The sequence below is a fragment of the Nothoprocta perdicaria genome, unplaced genomic scaffold (assembly GCF_003342845.1).
Source record: "Nothoprocta perdicaria isolate Ctin4 unplaced genomic scaffold, notPer1 scaffold_54, whole genome shotgun sequence".
Taxonomy (NCBI): Eukaryota; Metazoa; Chordata; class Aves; order Tinamiformes; family Tinamidae; genus Nothoprocta; species Nothoprocta perdicaria.
This window is the reverse complement of record NW_020455799.1, coordinates 962,900-982,507: the sequence shown is the minus strand read 5'-3', so window position 1 is coordinate 982,507 and position 19,608 is coordinate 962,900. Positions and strand designations below refer to the sequence as shown.

Below are 19,608 nucleotides of genomic sequence, written 5' to 3'. Positions count from 1 at the left end.
TCGGCCTGTATGCTCTTAAACACTAGGTGTCACTGTTGCAGTTTGTACCTAAATATATACATACCTTCATAGGTGGCCTTCTGTATATGTACAATATATAGGGTTTTTTTGGTACTGAATTTTTTTCTTAGCAATCTAGGTTTTGAATATTCAAGACATTACCAGTGCTGTCTTATCCCATTTACCCAATCCCAGTCACTTGAAGTCAATCCTGAGAGGAGCAAACACTTGCACTGTAAACGTTCTAACAAATTCATTGTGGTGCTGCCTGCTTTATTGGCACCATGTTGAGGAATCGGCTTCAGCAGCAAGCAGTGCATGGACCTGAACTCTGGTAACATTTATACTCGCAGTAAATTCGAGTACTGATGGATTTTTACTAGAAGGAAAAGAATTCCAATAGTTTTTTGTTTCCTTTCCCTAGGTTCTGAGTTAAGCTCAGAGCTCTCTGAAGACGGCTACTCTTCAGATGGCGAAGCCCTGGAGGGGGATGATGAGGATGAAACGGTGGCCTGTGGTGATGAGGTGGGAGAGGCGTCAACTTCGCAAGCTGGCCCGAGTGCAGGCTGGGCGGATGCCATGGCAAAAGTGCTCAACAAAAAGATTCCACAGAATAAACCCACCATCTTGGCCARGAGTAAAAAACTGGAGAAAGAGAGAGAAAAGTTAAAACAGGAAAGACTGGAGAAGAGGAGGAAGGTGAGAAAGAGACAACATATTTCCTTGTACAGTCATAGTCTGATGAGGATGTATGTGCCAAGGTTCCCTAAGGAGGCCTTTGGGAGAGCACTTGGAGATTCTCACTTTTGGAATCTCTTCCTCACTCTCATATCAAGCAGCTTGAATTTTTTGACTTTCAAGGCAGGCATGCTGTAAGGCTTCTTAGCTTTTTTTTTCTGGGCTAATCTTTGTCAGCAGGACTACTGTAGTCAGTTTTACTCTAAGCCTAAGTTATTTTTGCTGCTGAGGAAATGAAAAGCAGTTGCTTGAAGCTCAGTTTCCTGCTGGCCACTGTTAAATCTAGTGTCTAAGTGCCTTTCTGAGCATTGTAAGTGAAAATAATTCTGTGCTTCTCATAACTTTTCTCCCTCTCATTTTCCATAAGACTGTTTTCTGTTAAATTCTGCTGTGACTTCCACAATCAAGGGCTCTGGGTTGAAACTGAAGARATTGCAGTAGTTGTTTATGTGCTTACGAATCACTGTGTGTGTTCTCCGCCCTGGTTTTCCTGATAGCCATTTCTTTRTTGCTCTAACCGGGTTCTAACTTATGGTTCTGAAATCACTATGAAGAAAACAAAACCGTGTGGAGTGACTGATGTTTTTTTTTGTTGTTGTTGTTGTTGTTTGTTTTGTTTGTTTTTGGTGGAAATTGAATTCCAGGCTATAACTGATTTCAGAGTGTGTATATATAAGGACTTTTAATATGTCATATTACAAATTCTGTTTTAATGGATTTATAGACTTACCTGTCTGACATTTTGGGAATACTGTGATTAGGCCATAACCTGCCTTTTAGATACAGCACTGCAGTAAAGCATTTCCTTGATTATGGTTACCTAAATGCCTGGTTTCATCTGGTGCTGCAAAGCAGAGGTAGGCTGCAAGGCTCTAAACTGACTTGTTCAGTTAGTTAAAAAAATCTTGAAAACAGGCTGCCTTTTATTAATTTCTTGCTGCTGAAATAGGGCAGTTCTTTTGATCAAAGGCCAAAGCATGGTCATAAACTCTTATGTTCATAGTTGTCTGCCTGGAATTATAAAGATAAGGACTCTGTAATTCCATGAAAGACTTTTTATGTCACACAGACTTCGTGCAACACTGCCCTCTCTAGAACACTGCTAAATTGTTAGATTAAAAAAAAAGTCACTATTGTTACCTCACCCCAGGGCTGGGTAAACACAACTTTCTGCTATTGTAATGGGAATATGTCTGGCATTGCTGTTGCCACTGATAATATTGGGGAAAAAGTGATATTTTTTTTCTTGCTTTGAAACTCTTTGTTTCAGGCACCAAGCTGACCAGTGCTGTACATGGCAGTGGTTCTCCTCTGGGTACTGTGTGCTGTTTTTCCGGGTTGTGTTCTGTGTAGTCTTGGCTGTGTGCCATTGTTGATCAAAGTTGTATTATGGTTCATTCATCAGAAGAGGTAAAATTCTTGAGGCCTAAAATTTGACTTSTCTGTCTTGAGAGGTCCAGAATTTTATTATGTATAAATTGCTCTGTGATCAGTTTGTGAAGGATTGGATTGAAAGCCCTCTTTAAATGATTCTCTTGTCCCTAGCAGTCAGTGTGAAGGTGTTTGAGTTTTCCCATGGCTCTTCTTGCTTGTCTCCAGCCGGAGGCGTCACTGTGGTGTGACTCTGATCTTCTTGCCACAGAGGTTTTGTTTGAGGTTTGGTTGAGGCCCCTTATGTGTCAGTGCTAGAAACTTCCTTCAGACCCCTTGTCCAGCCCTATAAAAACATTCTAGAGTTCCCCATACCCTTTAGCAAACTGAGCTTTGTTGATTTATCGTATTTTCCTTCTTGCTGCATATTCCATCAGAATATGCTACATTCTCAAATGCTCCATGTTCTTTCACATAATATTTATCACACAGCTTGATAAAAAGCGGGAGTGGGAAATGATGTGCCGAGTGAAGCCAGATGTTGTCAAAGACAGAGACAGAGAGAGAAATCTTCAGAGAATTGCCACGAGGTAAGAGGTTTTTCCTTTTTCTCAATCCTTTCCCTAAATGCACGTTATCTCAACAGGAGGAAAAGTGTGGGAGAGGGGGAAAAGCCAGCGTAGGTAATCTGTTTCCAATCAGATTGAACTCCTAAGAAGTAACTAGCGGGAGCCGAGTGATTTATATTCAGGTCTGTGTTGTACAGTATCAAGTTCAGCAAAAGATTTCAGAAGCTTTATGAAAGCATAAAAACTTAGACAAGAATGTAGTATTTGCTTAGCAGAAGTACTTTACTGCAGCACCTTAGTTTTATGCTTTAAAAATGCTGAACAATAGCTTCTGTTTCTTGTTTTTTGTCAYCTTCATATGGCATTCACCAGCCTCACTTCCCTTGTGTTCAGTTGCCTGTTTTGCATTACAGTAGCTTGATGTCACGGAACTAGCTAAACACTTCACTCCTGTTCTGCCTGCATGTGCTTGTCTCCTTACAGGACTTGTTCTTTTGCCCGCCTTCCCTACATACACTATTCTTAATATCCAGCTTAAGGAATTTCACAGCTGGTTGTAAGAAGAATAATGTGCTTCTGGGGATGGCATGTGCTCTTGCATTAGGCTTGGGCCAAGGTACCGTCCTTATGTTGGGATCTGAGAAGTTGCAGAGCTAAAGTGTGTGAGCCTTGACCACATGTGCCTTTCAAGTGACTTGTTGATTACCAGTTCATAGCAGTAGATGTGAAGGCAGACTGAAAACTGAACACCTCTTGCATCATAGTGAATGTTACTTAACTAAATCGAGGTTGTAAGTGACCTTTTTTTTTTTGGAGTTAGAAGCCTTCTAGCATCTGTGCTGAGTAGAGGCTATGGTAGAAGATTCATTTCAGGAAAGACCATTTGATGTAAAAGGTGTTTTGTTTGTTTCTCCCTCCCCTGCCCGCCTCCCAGAGGCGTCGTGCAGTTATTTAATGCTGTCAGGGCACACCAAAAGAACGTCGATGAGCAGGTGAAGAAAGCTGGGAAGTCTGAGAGGCAACGAGCTAAACTGATGTCATCTGTTTCAAAGAAGGACTTCATCAGTGTGCTGCGAAGCATGGAAGGTGCTAAAGGAAAACAGAATCCCTCTGGAAAGGCAGCAAARAACAAACAGGTAGGCTTCGTCTTAGTGAAATAACTCTCATTGAATCGTTTCTAGTGTAATTATTCTCCATTAATGTGTTTGTTCTCCTGGAGAGCTGTTAGCCAGGCATCTGGGATTTTTGAAGCTAGTTGGGTTTGAATATCTGAGCATGTTTTTTCTCTTYTGAGTAATAAAATATAGAACTATAGAGCAGTGGAAGCTATCTTGTTGGACATCCTTGTGTATGAATAAGGTTTAGGGTTTTTTTGTTTGTTTAAAGAGAAAAATAGGACTTTATCATGGACAYTGTGCCAGGCATGTAGCAGAGACTGCTAGATTTTAATAGATTTTGAAATTTGCAAGTTAGGCAGCAAGTTAACTGCTTCTTAATATTGGAACAGGCCTCATGTCCCCTGTAGTAACTGGGTTTTACGTGCTATAGCAGACCATACAGTTTGTGTGTGAGCACAGTTATGGACGTTTGGAATTCCCTTGCTGTGATGATGGTATCTGGCCCTGAAAGACTTTGCCATATAAGTGAACATTATGACAGAAAGAAATTGTGTTATGTTGGAAAGAAACTATAATGACAGCTTATTAAGGGACATAATAAATACTACATGTAGGATTTTTCTTTCCCTAATTCTGTGCACGTTAGTTGGTGTGGCCGTATTGCTGATGCGATGWCTTGGAAAGAGTATTTTAACGTAGTCTTTCCAAACGTGCTCAAGTGAGAGAGACAACGTTGTTGGATGCATCCAACTCTTGACTGGTTCTTTCAACTCRTCAAGTAGCTTGCAGTTGAAAACAAGTTGTCTAGTCCTGTACTTTCCCATGTTCTTTCGCATATTTCAGAAGTTGCCCATTTTTGAAGCCTGTTTGTGTTCAGGTTTGTTTGAACTTTGTGTTTGGTAGTGGGTGGAATCCTTCTGTTGGCCGAGGCTCACAGCAGTTAACTAAGTGCTTTGCTGTGCCAAAAAGAAATACTTTAATCAGTTGGGAGACAACAGTTTGTCATATGTTTTTTGTTTGTGTGCACTTGGGGAGCAGGCTGAAACACTGCCTGGCATGAAGAGCTCATAGAATTTTCATGCAAGTGTAATATTAAAGTATTTTTTAAATTCTTTGGATAATGAGAACAATTTAGCTTGGTGCTGACACTTTATTTCTCCCTAAATAATTCCAGCTTGCTTGCTTGGGTGGATGGGGTGTGTGTGTGTGTGTGGTTCTTTACTTTTTCTTCCCCCCCCCCCCAGGGGAACAGCAAAAGAACTTCAGGGGAATAGCAGTACCTGGTACTGCTGCTGTTGTTAAAGGTGGTCAGGATTATTAACTTGACAACCGTGGATATTATATGTCAGCTGTAAAAATGGGACAGGCTGACAATGATCCAGTAGCTGAATGAAAACTAGGATTGTTTTTTAAATTTGTGTAAGATTTTAAGCAGGGTAATTTTCTAATTAGTAGGCTGAAAGACATTGGAAATATGTTTCTTTATTCTAGAACAGATGTACTGATGTTGTCAGAATCAGACCAGCATATTTTCATTTAGGTGCTTTGGGGAAATAATGTTTTGGATGCCAATTTGTTGTTGGGTTTGTTTTGGTGCATTGATATTTTCATTTTTCTTCAAACAAAAGCTTAAAACCTGAGAGTTTTTCACCATGAATTTTAAGCTATGCTTACTTATTTGGAATGGCAGTGTCTGCTCATGTAGACTACCCTACTTTTCTTCCCTTTTTCCTTTTGCAGTGACTCTTGATTTGATAAGGAACCGGGCTATTCTTAATCCACCTTATTTTCTCTGGGGAGAAATAAGTTTAGCAAGCTTCTATTCTCTTGGCTTTCTGGTGACCGAGACCAGAATCTGTTTACTTTAGTCTCCTCTTTAGAATTATACAAACATTTTGCCACTGAGCACTACCACTGACTTCTGCAGCAGTATCTCTGCTTGGTCTCTRGGTTTTCCGAAGGATGGGAAACAGGGATGAGGCTCATCTCTGAGGAGATGGTGAATTCCTTAGAGTAGGTGTCTAGCAGGTGTGGGATTTTTCTGTGTGTGTTGTAGCAGCTTGCTTCATTTTCAGCACTTGAGTATGGCGTGCATTTCTTTCCTTAAAAATAAGAGGGGGAAATACMTTTATTTATTTATTTCAACATAAACAATGAAAGAGATGCCAATCCCAAAATCTAGGCACCCTGCCATCAATTAAAATACAGTCCAGAACAATAAAAACACTACCCCACCCACACAGAACAAGCAGTCAGCAAGAAAAATAGCAGAATAAAGTTTTCCCAGTGAAAGCAAATCTCCTCCCTCCCCCAAGCCTTATGCCATGCAGATGAGTGTTGACTATATTCACAAGACTAGTCAAATACTTTTTCTTTCTCTCTGAGGTGGTCGGAGTACACAATTTGCCATTCTTTTTAAAGGATAGTGACTTCTTTCCAATATATTGAAGAAATCCCTTATAAAGCTCTGTTGTGGTTGATTGTCTTGTGTGTGTGTGCGTGCTTATATACGTGCATATGAAATATGAAGATATGTGTTCTGTAAAGGCCCATCGATTGTACCGAGTTTTATCACTTGAGCACAACCAACTACTAAAACTTCTTTCTTTTTCTTGTTTCTTCTCCAAATGGGAAAAACGGGCAACCTGTGCCTTTGGAGGAGCTTTGCTGCTTGTGGCTGTGCATGGTTTTTAGTCGTTGGTCTAAACACTTTTGGAGCGAATTTTCACCCCTCACCTAATATAGATATGAAAAGAAGRTTATAATGTTGTAAAAGTTACATTTGCCATCTGAAAGTGTAGCCTTCTTTCAGGTTTTGTGTGCCCAGATGGGAGCAATTACTTTTCTGAGCTGGTGCCAAGAGCTTTGCCTTTCATATCATTAACTGTTTATCAAGGTATTTCTTAATCCCCGCTGAGCCAGCTGACTTGTGTAACACTTTTCCCTGTGCTTTTCCAAGGTACTGTGCGTAGCACTTGCCTCTGGGTAAAATCACTTTATTTCCCTTCCCTGCCTTTATCCGAAAGCCTCTCAATGTGGGAGAGCCGTGCAATAATTTAAAAATACCACTGGTTTGTTGTTTGCTCTTGTGGTGTGTTTTTTTAATAGTATTTGTCAGGAGATAGAGGGCATTTCTAGCCTTGTTCAACACTATCTTTATAGACCAGGTTTTCAGGCTGTCTGTTTGTTGTATTTTGCTACTGCCCACCTGCAAGATACTTTCCATTCTTGAAAATCCATTCTTAAGTTGCTGCTTTAAAAAAGTATATGTTGGAGGTGCTGTCTTTCTAGGCCTGGAGGCTGAGGTTGGCTTCATRATTGCAGAACCAACACAGCAGCAGCTGCTGGCAGTGAAGGGTCCCTCACACCCCTCCATTGCTGCTTTGTTGTACCTTTTTTTCTTGTGTTCCCAATGGAGGTGCCTTTCTCTCCAAATAACCTTTCAGAGAGTTGCTTCCGAAGGGCATCACAGGGACTTACATAGGTGGCATTTCTGTCATGGATGCTTCTTTCTTATAGTAGCTTCAAGGCTATGAAATTCTCTTCTGTGGCCTGTCAGCTGTTCATCCGGCCTAGCCTGGAACTATTTGGAACTGGTGATCAGAAGTTAAATGATAAAGAATTACAGATTATGGTAAATTCTTACTAGTGAAATGCTTGCTTTCTAGCACTCTTTTGTTTCCTTAACTAAAGATTTTAAAAGAAACTTCCCCACTACACACAGTTGTACTCTTTATGTCGTGATATGTTTCAAGGATATGTTTTGTTTGTGGCTGTAGTGAGCCGAATTCCAGTTCTTGTACCTGTTACTTTCAGGTGAGGTTGATGTACATAACACACTCCAGTTTTAACGGAAGCCCAGTGCTCCAGTTAAAGTCCAAGACTCTCGTGACTTAGACGAGACTCGAGGGATGTTTTAAGCGTCCTTAAATTTCTGGGCACTATTAGTATTATGACTTGAGATTCTGAGATTCATTCTTGATGAATTCTAAGACTTGTAGAGACATGTTGTCTGATGCAGAGAATTACATGACAACTGAAGTCTAAACTGTATGGAAAACAGAGCAATTCAGAGTTAACATTTCTAGAGCAGACTCAACTCTTCTACCCCACTTCATGTCAGTTCCAGCAGGACCATTAGCTACTTGATATCAGCAAAAGCACTAAAATTTTCCTCTTGGCTTTTCACTTATCATTTATTAGTATTTGTTGTAATGCTACTCTAGCATTACTGGATAACGAAATAAAAACTGGCATGAGAATTACAAATATTCTTTGTCAAGTTTTTGAAGCGTGGGCTTCTGTATCACCCATGTTTGCTTCAACTTGTAAGTTTCTGATGCCAGAATTGCTGCAGAGCATTTAAATGGTCTCAGAATAGTATCTATTCTAAAATATTTTATTAAGAGGAGGAAAGATTGGCAGAAAAAAATGCAAGTGTTACTGCACTTCACCTGTTACTCATATGAGGTTGTTCAGTGCTTGTTGTAGAGCTGAGAGTTGATTTTCTAGTACTGCTTCTTCTGGCTAATACTCATTTTATGAAATGACCCTGGTGTTTGGTGAAGTTTGGTAAAGTGCAGATGATTAGTCAAGTTGTTTGTAACCTTTTAATTTATTCTTAAAGCTTTTAAAATGCATAAATGTGTTAATTGTAAACAGTATTTTCAAGTTGGTTCGAGGGCAGGAGTACCACACTTAAACTCCTGTTCTGACTGATGGCACATCTTGCTGGAGTGGAAGAAGAGGATTGAGAGCTTTTATTTGTCAAATTAGATGAAGGCATAAGTGAGTTTGCAGTTGAAAAGTTAGATCTGTTTAAAACGCTACCTGCTTTTCCTTACAGCTGCAGTAAGTAGTGGCCATTCTACTCTACATTCTACTTTTTACATTTCTGTACTATAGAAAAATGGATTATTTTCATCCATACACCTGTTTAGATGGACAGGCATGTAAACACCTGCTTCAACCAGCTCTAGGAAATAATTTATTTCTGCTGTGTGCTAGAAAGCATAGATTAACAGCGACTCCTGTAAGGTGTATTGACACCACTGCTAACCTTGAAATGTTTTATCTCGGCAGCGCATAATGATGTTGCAGAGTGGAAGAGGAGCAGTAGRTTATTGCCGCAACTGTTGTGCGCTGGCGTCGCAGAGCTGATTGAAGGAGTGACTACACATGCATGCCTTCCAGCAGATGGGAAGGGGCAGCCAAATACTAATTCAGTTCAGCTGCAACCAGAGTAGATTTGTTCTCCCAAATTTAATAAGTGTCTTCCCACGGCGTGCACAGRAACTTTAGTTTGGATTCTTTTATGAATCTGGTATTTATATCTGTGTTTTCCAAATGTGTATACTCTCCGGAAGGTGACCTCCTCTGTGCTTGCATGGTTTTAGTGTAACTTTTTGTGCTTGTCCCAATAGTTTCTGACTACTTAATTGCACATTGTGTTCTGATTTAAACCTTTATGSATATGGATAAATATCATATAGGCTGACGTCAGTTTGCTGAATCCTAACGTCCTTATGTTCTTTAAGATGAAGTGTAGTTGTGTGGTTTTAGAAGCTCATTGTGTAAGAGTTCATTGTTAACCTTTTTATTTCCTAACTGATTATAGGAAGACACAGTGGTTCACTCAGTTTGGGTCATCAGGACGTTTGGGTTTTTGGATGTAGAAGCTGAGTTTCCTAACATCGGAGGTAGCAGCATGTGTGTCCAGTTGCGTGGGAAGTGTTGGTCTTTGCCAGGGTCATGCGTCTTCGTTGGAACATCAAGAACTTAATGCTCCAGAACAGAGGGGTTGAGGGCTATGTTATGTAATGGCAATATCTCACCAGGTTCATCTGCTTTTTTTCCTGTTTTTTTTCTTCTCTTCTTTCTCCTCTCCTTATCAATATCCCACAGCCTGCATTCCGTTATACTTCATAAGAAGTCAGAGAGGAGGAAAAAAACCTGCTTTTGCTGTCCTTTCACCCACCTTTTTTATCCTTTTCATATTTTATGTTCTTGTCAGATTCTTTCCCTTGATAGTGCAGGGCAGATCTTAAGTCCAAAAAAAAAAAAAAAAAAAAAATGACAGGAGGTTCTCATGGATGCCTGTAAGACTTTTGCTTTCTTTCTTCCTCAGAGCTGTTGACAAAATGTTTTAGGTTAATCACTTTTTGAAAAAGGCTCACTTCAGATTTCCACCCAACCTTTAGCTTGAAGCAAGTGGTTGCAATAGAAACTTCAGTCTAAAGTATAGGAAGGTTGATAACAGAAGGTAGGCCTAATGATTGAAATGTCAGCCAATATTAAGCCACTCCAGCCATAGTATCTGAGAGTAACTYGCCTTGCTATTTGATCAGGAGTGCATAGGAAAATCAGAGCCATGTTCTGTTTTCCTAGAAGCTGCTGCTAGGCTGTTTTTCAGTCAGACTATGTCTAAAATAACTGCAGGGAGGGGTACAATTTTACATGTTGTGGTATACATCTTTTGATCTTCCTGTAACTATACAATGCGTAGACATCCAAATTGTATAATCCCATTAGAATTGCTTTATTGAAGTCTAAAACTCTGATCTGCAGAGTTGTTTTTCATGGAAAATTGTCTTGAGTTTAATCTGTGACTGTTTACTGACTGAAGGCATAATGGCCTATGATGTGAAAGTCAGTAGAGCTGGGGAAATTTTTTTAACACTTTAAGTTGAGTTGGTAACTGTATAAAAACAGCACTCCACACTTGTCCTTATTCATAACTCTTACAGATATGGTGATATAATTAGAGAAAATAGATCTAAACAGTTCAAAACCTTTATATAAATAAGGTTCTCCTCTGGTAGTAGCAGAGGGTGGAGTTTGTCATCTGAACAAGTTTGAGACACGCCACCCCCCTAAGTGTTCTTATTGCAAATTATCTTGAAAAGTRATTCCCTTACTTTGAAGTTTCATTAAGGTATAAAATATTCTGTTTTCCAGAGTGCTGAAGATATGTATTAGAAATGACCTCTGTGCACCTCTGCTCTTCTGGTTCATAGGAATTCATAGGTATTCATAGGAATATGGGTGCAAATTGCTGGTAAGAGTGAGTCCATGTAAGTTTGTTATCGGATATATACCTGTACTAGCTCATGCCTTGGTCACAATGAACAGGATTTGACAGACTGCTATCATTTCTATTATTTCTAAAGAGCAGCTCTGTTTTTCTAGGTGAGGATTAAGATGCTTTGTGAAGCACTGTGGTTACTTTAAACCTTACCTAGTTTATGAAGAAGGATTTGTGATTCAAGTACTKTGCCTACAATAACTTCCTATGCAAACTGTTGTTGGATAAGGAGTGAAAGTATTAACATGTAGTGTGCTTAATACAAGGGTGTTGATCAGAGTTTTTAGACACAGGGCTGATAGGGTCTCTGTCAAGAGTGATCTAGGTGCTGTGTAAACAGTATTGAAAGTGCCCTTCCTTTAAGGATCCCATAGTTAAGTGGATTAGACATGTAACAGGTATAGAGGCTTATAGATGAAGAGAGTTTGAGCATTAAAAATACTGAGATAGCAGTGGCTGTATGAGAGGGAGTGAYTTCCCTCTGGGTGCTGTAACTGCTGATAAATAGACCTTACAAATGTGAAGGTACATTATAAAGTCCACATATAAGTGCTTTTACCACAGAAAAGAACAAATGTGACTGAGGAAGATCAGGGATGGCATACTAAAACATTATCTGCAAWATGTGCTGCATGATAACCTAGTATGATGAATGTGTTCTTTCTTGTGTCCAGGTATCTTCTCTGTAGTGATTTGCAAACTGTTTTGGACTTGCTTTTATTTGATACCTACTTAACGGTACATCTCTTTGTGATGGTGGGAGAAATGCATGTGCAGCTGTGAAGCCACAGATTGGAAGGAGTGAGGCTTACTGTGTTTCTTGAAGCCCTTGAGGTCTCAGTTCCTACTGAGTAGGTTTCCAGTCAATGCTACTCTTCTCAAAAATGATGTATGTATCCGTGTGCTTTCTGGAAGAGGCACGGTGCTGTATGGAACAACAAATAGAAGCTTTTTTATTTTTATGAATAGCCCCYAGATGTAGGACTTCCATACCTTCCATCATTACTTAAAAACAAATCTAATGAAGCATTGAGCAACTCTACCTTGCAGCAGCGTGTGGCAAAATTACTTGTGTTCTGGAAGGATTTCATAAATGGCTGCTGTTGGAACTGGAGCACAGCAAACACTGCAGACCCCAAAGCTTCCTGCATTCAGAGGGGCCCCATGTTAAACTTGAATTTTTAAAATATATATTTTTGKTTTTTGGCAGTAGTATCATTTCTAAGGACCAAGGCTTGAAGAAACGTGCTCTCTCGTTAGTGCTTTCTGTTATTCTTCTTTTCAGTTGAGCATTTAATAATGATATGGGTGATCTTGCTTCATTGCCGAAGTCCAAATGAGTGTTTATTTTTAGAGTTTCTGTAAATCACTTCTGACCTTTCATGGGCTGCTGTGTGTTTAAGCCTCTGCGTGCCAATCTAAAGCATTCCTTCTCATTCACACATCCCAGTTGTAGTAAACCCCAGAGGAGGATGTGAGGATGGGGAGATGCCTCATGTGGGTTGTTAGGTTCTGGGTGGTCTTCCGGCAGGGCTCGAAATGAAAATCAATGTTTGTTGTGCTTCCATTGTCTTGCAATAATAATTCYAGGGTTTTACTTGCAGAGAAGCTTGAACAGGAACAGCAGGACTCAAAACACACTGTAAAACAAAATCCATTCTTCTGTCTGTTTGCTGGAAGTGTCAGTGCAGATTGCAGTGTGCACAAGGGACCGYGCGGTTCACGCTGCGAATAAATCTCCTGAGCTGCTGCTTCTGCTGCTGCCCACAGTGGAGTGTCACTTCACATAGCCTGAGGCAACTCGGTTTAGTCAGATTTGTCATTTAGAGGGACTGYAAATTCGTGATGAGTGACCCTTTCCTTAAGGAGTAAATGATCTGCAGAGTTACTGTGGAACTCCAGAGACCTCTACCAACTAGGAAGCACTTTCCAAAATCCAATGAAAATCCAATGTGTTGCTGTGAGACTTGGGCTCAGAATTCCCGACAGTTCCAGGTAGAAAATGGAGCCCCTGTTTTCAGGCCTGTGGCTTTCTGTCACTTCAGGATTAGATAGATATAGGAAGCATTCTTATAGTTCAGGTATTATTGTGATTCAAAGCAGTTGAAACTGCAGGCAGTTTTAATGAAAGGGTATTTTTTCTGTTTATCTTTGTACTCAGTACCTACCTATATAGCTATTCTATATACTGCAACCTGCAGTATGTATTTCTCAGTGTATATATATTATATATATTTTTCGCTTAGCCTGGGGGAAATGACTTTTCCCCTTAGCTTGGGAAGCTGGATATCCTTGATAACAAGCCATGGGCACTGTGTGTGCCATGCTGCATCCCTGCCCTGCTTCCCAGGGTCTTTCCAGGGAGGCTTTGTAAGGAACCCACCGAGCTGAGTCCAGTAAGGTGGTTCTTAGCAGCTTTCTTGGGAATGGGTGGCAGAATAGCACTGGTTGTTCAGCGAGTGATGGTGCTAATGGGAGAGGGTAATTTCCAGATGAGGGTGAGAATGCACTTTGGCAGTTTACGCTTTTTCTTGACTCCTTTGTTGTGATAAAAATCTCCCCATATTTCAAACAAAATGGAGGAAGCTGGGCAGGCAGCGCGGRCTGGATGCATTGGAAACGTTTTCTCCAGGCTCTAAAAAGGTCACTTTGAGGTATTTATGTTAGAAATTCCTTCCTTGACAGGTACAAATAAACCCTGGTTGTGTGTGATGGTAGGGAGAGGTGCCCTGCAGGCCCTGGCAGCTCCTGCTGTACGTGGAGCTCTGGCTGCTTCCGTGGGTCCGGGTCCCCCCTCTGGAAAGTGGCCGTTTGGCAGCACCCTCCGTGGTGGTGCCTTCCACCGCACACGGGCTGCAGGGTCATTTAACATCCTGGTGTCCCTAACTGGATAGCGGTGTAGCTGCTGATGGGGTCCTGAGGCCATCACTGAGGCCTTCACAGATCAATTCCTTCAGAAACATCCGTGAGACCATCCCAGCCTGGATAAGAACACATCCCAGGACAAGCAGGTTTTTGTGCGTCAGCCCTCAGCTTTGTCTATTTTCTTAGGACTTAGCTGMGAAGTACAGGTTGTCTTGTCCTGGTGCGGATTTCTGCAGGTATGTTTTCAGAGCCAAATTAGGTCGGGAAGCTCGTGCCCACYGAGCCCCTTGCTGTGCCAGGCTGAACCGGCGCTGCCGGAGCGTGGGYGACGTGCCAGGCAGCCGGGATGGTGTTTGTTTCATTAAATTCTCTCTTTGTAGTATCGCTGTCGGTCTGCCCTAGAGAATGGGTACCTGCACTACAGCATCCACAACTTCAGATTTGGTTCCATCTTCTTTCAGCAAGTAAATCTTCACGTATCTGTGGTAAATAATCCTGGAGTATTTTAGAAACTGATTCCCCTTGGCCCCCACATCTTTGGTAAAAGGTTACCACTACTTCAGACAGGGAACAAAACCATTCAGATGTCTCTYTTCTTTAAAGAAAAGGGAGGATATTTCTTCACCTTTTATCTTACTTAAGGAATTCATTTTATGTAGCAGCACGCACCAATGTTTATATAGCCTGTTTTGTTTTCATTTGGGGATGTTCAAAGGAGATTTCAGTGTTGTAGTGGAATGTGGGATATGTGGATGAACAGCTGACTGGAAACTCATAGTAGTTGTATGGAATGAAAGCTAGTTTATTTTCCAGTTGCCAAGAATCAGTTTTGTTTTATTTAGATGAACTAGATTATGGCATTGAAAACCCAAGTATATTAACATTCTTAAATAAAARGAGCTGGGAAGTGATACTACAGTTGGACTAATTGTTAATTATACAAATAGTCTTGTTGCATATTTTGTTAAGACCAGAATTTTTTTGCAATGCAAAAGACTTGGTATTTTCTATTCTAGTAGAAAATAGAGCAGTAGATGAGTTAGGAATGAAGATGCAAAACATGGGTTTTCCTTCACTTGGCAGCATGCTTTAAATKGATTAAATATTTGCTTTCAAGCGTTTAATCTCCATCTTTCAGGCACAGACATGCTGCCTCTGTCTCTCTCCTCAGTGCCTGTATAAACCTTTGCAGCTCATTGCATARTGTGTAATGCTGTGTCGGATCAGCATGACCCTTTTGTTGAGGTCCTGCCTTTGTCCTCTTGTTCTCCTGACCTAGCTGGGAAGCAGGACTAAACTCTTCCTTGATGAATTTGAGCTTTGGAGTTTTTCACGTTTGAGCACTTCACTGTCACTGCTGATCGTAACGTACTGCTTGTGTCCTGTTATTTTAAAAGTAAATAAACAAAAAAGCCCTACATGTGTGGATAAATGTGGCATGTCCGGTGTTCCCCAGATTATTATTTGACATTTCAGAAAAAGATGAATTAAAAAAAAAGAAAAAAAMCTGGATATTCATTTGGATTTTTCAATTTTGCACAGTGGCCCATATAGGTAATGGTGATTTTTAAGAGGAAAACAAGGTATTGTTGTTTTTCATTGCTTCAGGGGATGGGAGAGTTATCCTTAGGAACACACACTAACGAGAACAGCTCAAGACAAAACAAAACAAAACAAAAAAAAAAACAAAAAAAAAAACAAAAAAAAAACCCCAAAACACGTGTGAGCATCTTGAGGAACAGTTGTAGAAGTGCTCTGGTTTTGGCCTAGGAGACCTGGGAGATTCCTTTGGGGAAGTAAGGTGTTAAGGTTTGTCCTATTTTTGTGAAAGAAATCACTTTAAAGAACTGGAGAACAGGTCACATCTCAAAATGAATTTTTTTTTTCTGTTTTGAATGGCTGTTAAAAACACATGTCCTGTTTAGCTGACAGACTTCTTTCACCCATATAGCTTCTGTTAGTGTGTCATGTTCGATTTAYAGCGATGGATCTGCATTTTCTATTTCTGATTTCTCTTGCTGTTTAATTCTTTATGCTACTTTGTTCCAGAGATAGCATGAATATGAGTTTAATATGTTTAATGTATTGCGTGTTCACAGGACTACAGAATGATGCTAATAACTTGCTTCAACTAATAGAAGAATGTGGAAACAAAAGTTTCTGCTCTGGATCTGCTGTACAAAGAAGAGGCATGAGCAGTGTCTGCAGCCATCATCATTACTGCAGTTTTTGCATCCAGTAGGCAAAGAGACATCTGCCAAGGCATCTCACTGAGAGGCATCTCTGTTTCAATTACTGTTTTTAATCAGGCAGTATTAACACAGAGATGCCATAACAGATTATCCCTGTCCACCATCAGCGGGTGGCAGTTGCATAGACTGTGATGAGGCAGTTGAATCCTGTTGTTTTGAGCAGGGAGAGCAGGAAAAGCACTGAGATGCCTGTATAAATCTGTTTCAAAGGGCCTATAAGAGTAAAATATTTTTTCCAGTGCACCTGGTTAGTGTTTGGTAGAAATGTTTGTTTTTTTACTGTGCATTAAGCCATGTTGTTCATGAGAAATACTTGGTACTAGGACTCAAACCACTTAAATACTCTATTCGTATGTGGAACAATTTTGAGTATTTTCCTACATTAAGAATGTGGGAAACGTTGCACATCACGGCACATAACATTAAGAATGTAGGAATTACTTCATACTGTGCTTTAAGACTGTTGCCACAGGATGGGGCTGTTGCACTGCCCAAATACCTTCTGTCACTTCGAACTGCATTCTAGCAGTGTTTTGAGTCCTAACAAAAACTAAGCTTTTACTGCTTTTCTTTATTATCCACCAGTCAATGTAGTGTGGCCTCAGTGTGTCCACTTTCAAGAAGTAGGAAATTTGGAATAAGGTGCTGTTGGCTTGCTGAGTGTGGATCAACTTTCAGTTTCTTTTAGAGGCAGCTTTGCACCATATGACAAGCCCAGGTAGTGAGGTAATAATCCACATAAAGGGGATTTGGTATACATATCACAAAATATGTTAAATATTAAATTTGGAGTTTTTAAGCCTTTATTAAGTCCATATTTGTGTTGTAGAAATGTGCCAAGAACTGTTCTAATGAAGCAGCACCTGGGGGTTAATAAATGATATCATGAATCCATTTTGATTGCCAAGAAAGATTTTAATAAAGGAAGCCATGCCCAGGGTTGACTGTTTCATCCATGAGCAATAACTGTTTTGTTTCCATATTCTTTTATTAGTTGGTTAAATTAAGTTTTCTTGTTAGCATCACTTTTGATTGTCCTGCATATTTATATATCAATTTGCATGAATATCTTAGCCTTTGGTGTGTCAGTGCAGATTTTTGAAAGTGTGAGATGTTTCGACTGCTTGAAGAACTTCCCTCTTTTCACTGCCACCTTTTCACATTGGTCTCATTTCCCTCTCTTCCCCTGAAATATTTAGGGTGAAACCAAGTCTGAAGAGGGACCAGAATGGAATATACTGCGCGATGACTTCATGATGGGAGCATCTATGAAAGACTGGGACAAGGAGAGTGATGGAGAGAGTAATGTTGAACAAGGAGCTGGTCTGAAACAAGAAAGTGACAGTGACTGATGCTTGAAAGTGAAAACCATTCAAGATCAAGTTTTACCTTACTTTTTTTGGATTAAAAAGTCAACATTCTGTGAATGTACAACAGTCAGAGAATGTCTCTCCTTGTTTTAAGGAAAGTAGAGACTTGCATGGGTTTGGGGTGTATTTTCTCCTCCACTTGAACCTTTTATTTAATACAGCTTCATTCACTATTCTGAAGTCCTGAAATATTTTCCAAAACATGTATAACTTTCAACATATTTCCAAAACATTTGCACAGTCAAAATAGTGGCACCTGCCCAATGAAAGATGGATTTTGCCAAGGTTATTAAAAGTTTATACATTAGTCATGGCAATTGGTGTATTAGTGCGCCTGCATTTCCAAATCAGTGTTGCACTTTGAAAAGTTGTTAGCAATTCGCAGTAGAAATGGCTTACAATAAACACAGAAATGCTGTCACCTTGTAAAGTTATCGGGCTCCTATACAGTCTTTATTATTTTGGCCAGGAAAGGTTTTGTAGGTAATAAAGAAAAGTAACCATTAATGTGATAGTTCTGGTCTTGGAGCATTAGTTTGATTGGAGACAACTAGGGTAATATAATTGCAAAAAGAAAGACTTGACCCTACTGCCTGGCTTTGTGTATGGGTACATATATATAGATATATATATGTAAATGTATGTATGTATTGGTGTGTGCATACACACAGTTTTTCCTTTGCAGGTCTGAAGTTGCATGTCTTTAAGACGCTGGTAAGAGAGGACATAACAGTCATTGCTCATGTTTTATTTGAGGGGGATGTGGTTTTAGTAATGCTGAATAAAACTGTATTCAGTGCTGCTCCATTTGGAATTCTGGTGTTTTGTTCTCTTTTCAGTAAGAAGCTGGCCCTGTGAGATGCATCCTCTTGCTTTAGTCAGCTATAATGCTAATTCTTCAGGTCATTAAAAGACCTAACAAAAGTTCTTCCTCTCAGGTGTGTATTGTGAGAGTATTATGAAATTTTGAGAAGTAGGACACTAGTGGCCTTGTTTAAACTACAGCAGTTTCTCCTGACTGAAAAAGCGGTGGTGAAAAAGCGAGAGCTAACAGATGTAGTACTGCATATCCTATATAAGCACATCATATACAGCATACAGAAGATGTAATGCTGTGGTTAAGGAGCTCTAAATGAGAGACTGAGGCTCTAATTCATCTATTCCTCTCTTTGGCTTTTTTTAATTACTGTAGAGTTGAACTTGGCTATTTACAGAATTACTATATAAAAATAATGTTGGAACCTGTTAATTGACATTTTAAGAACATAATGCTATTCCACCTGATTTTTSTCATGTACAAATTTCTCTTTGTGCATGTTTAAGTATAGGATGCTATTAGGAGTGACTTGCTCTTAAATTTTCACCCTTTAGATGATTTAGATGTAGATTTAGATTTTCAAGCTCACACATTTGTGGTCAGGAGGAGAATGAAACTTGTGTATATTTCAGAATAAAAAAAATCTTAGAGAAACTCATCCTAACAACTGGCAATAGTTGTGTTATCACTAGCCTGTTCATCTGGTATGTATTGTAGCATAATTCTTTGAGGAGAACTCAAAGCTAACAGCAGAAATGTTTAGATTTTCAAGCTGTTTTGAGTGTTAAACATATTAGATATCTGAGGAGACATTCGTTTGTGGCCTGATATTTATTATCACAAACGAAGACATACACCCAAAATACCAAGTGGCGAAACCACAAGCGTTTGACATACRGCTGCCCCAGCTTCTGAAGGTTAGACATGTGTATAACTGTTCAACTAGTAGAACTGGCAACTCATTAGTGCCATACAAAAATATACTAAATGAATTCTGAGTCTGTAAAATAACATAATAGTCTAATGCGGTATTGTTTTTTCTGCTAAGTTTTTGTGAGAAGTTATATTAATAGCCTTAAATTTACAGTTTTACAGAGCTAAAAAGGTACTGATGGTGGTAACATTTTTTTTCTGTTCTTAAAAAGACTAAAGACTGTTTATATCTTGACTGATACCACCAATCTGTCTGAGATCAAAACCTTGGAGGAAAAAAATCTTATTTTGATCTTAGAAACTAGAGCATCCTGAGATGAGTTTCCAAATATTCTGAAACTTCTATAGCTCTTCTTTTTTTTTTTTTTATGGGTTTTATGGGTTTTTTTTGGGGGGGGGGGGGGGGGAAGGGTCCATTTTGGCAGTAATGTTTTCATTAAAACACTGAGGTGTCACTTGTGCTTTTAAGAAAAATGTTTAATATATTAACA

At 39.7% G+C, this 19,608-nt stretch overlaps 1 protein-coding gene across 1 annotated transcript; it reads left to right on the top strand.

Annotated features, from left to right (window-relative positions):
* Window positions 1-315: 315 nt before the first annotated feature.
* On the top strand, window positions 316-17,972 carry RRP15 (ribosomal RNA processing 15 homolog). The gene is made up of 5 exons (XM_026048446.1): window positions 316-334; window positions 425-699; window positions 2,602-2,699; window positions 3,613-3,814; window positions 17,197-17,972. Exons 1-5 carry the CDS (start codon window positions 319-321, stop codon window positions 17,347-17,349), a joined length of 744 nt encoding a protein of 247 aa, XP_025904231.1. The 5' UTR covers window positions 316-318; the 3' UTR covers window positions 17,350-17,972.
* Window positions 17,973-19,608: the final 1,636 nt, after the last annotated feature.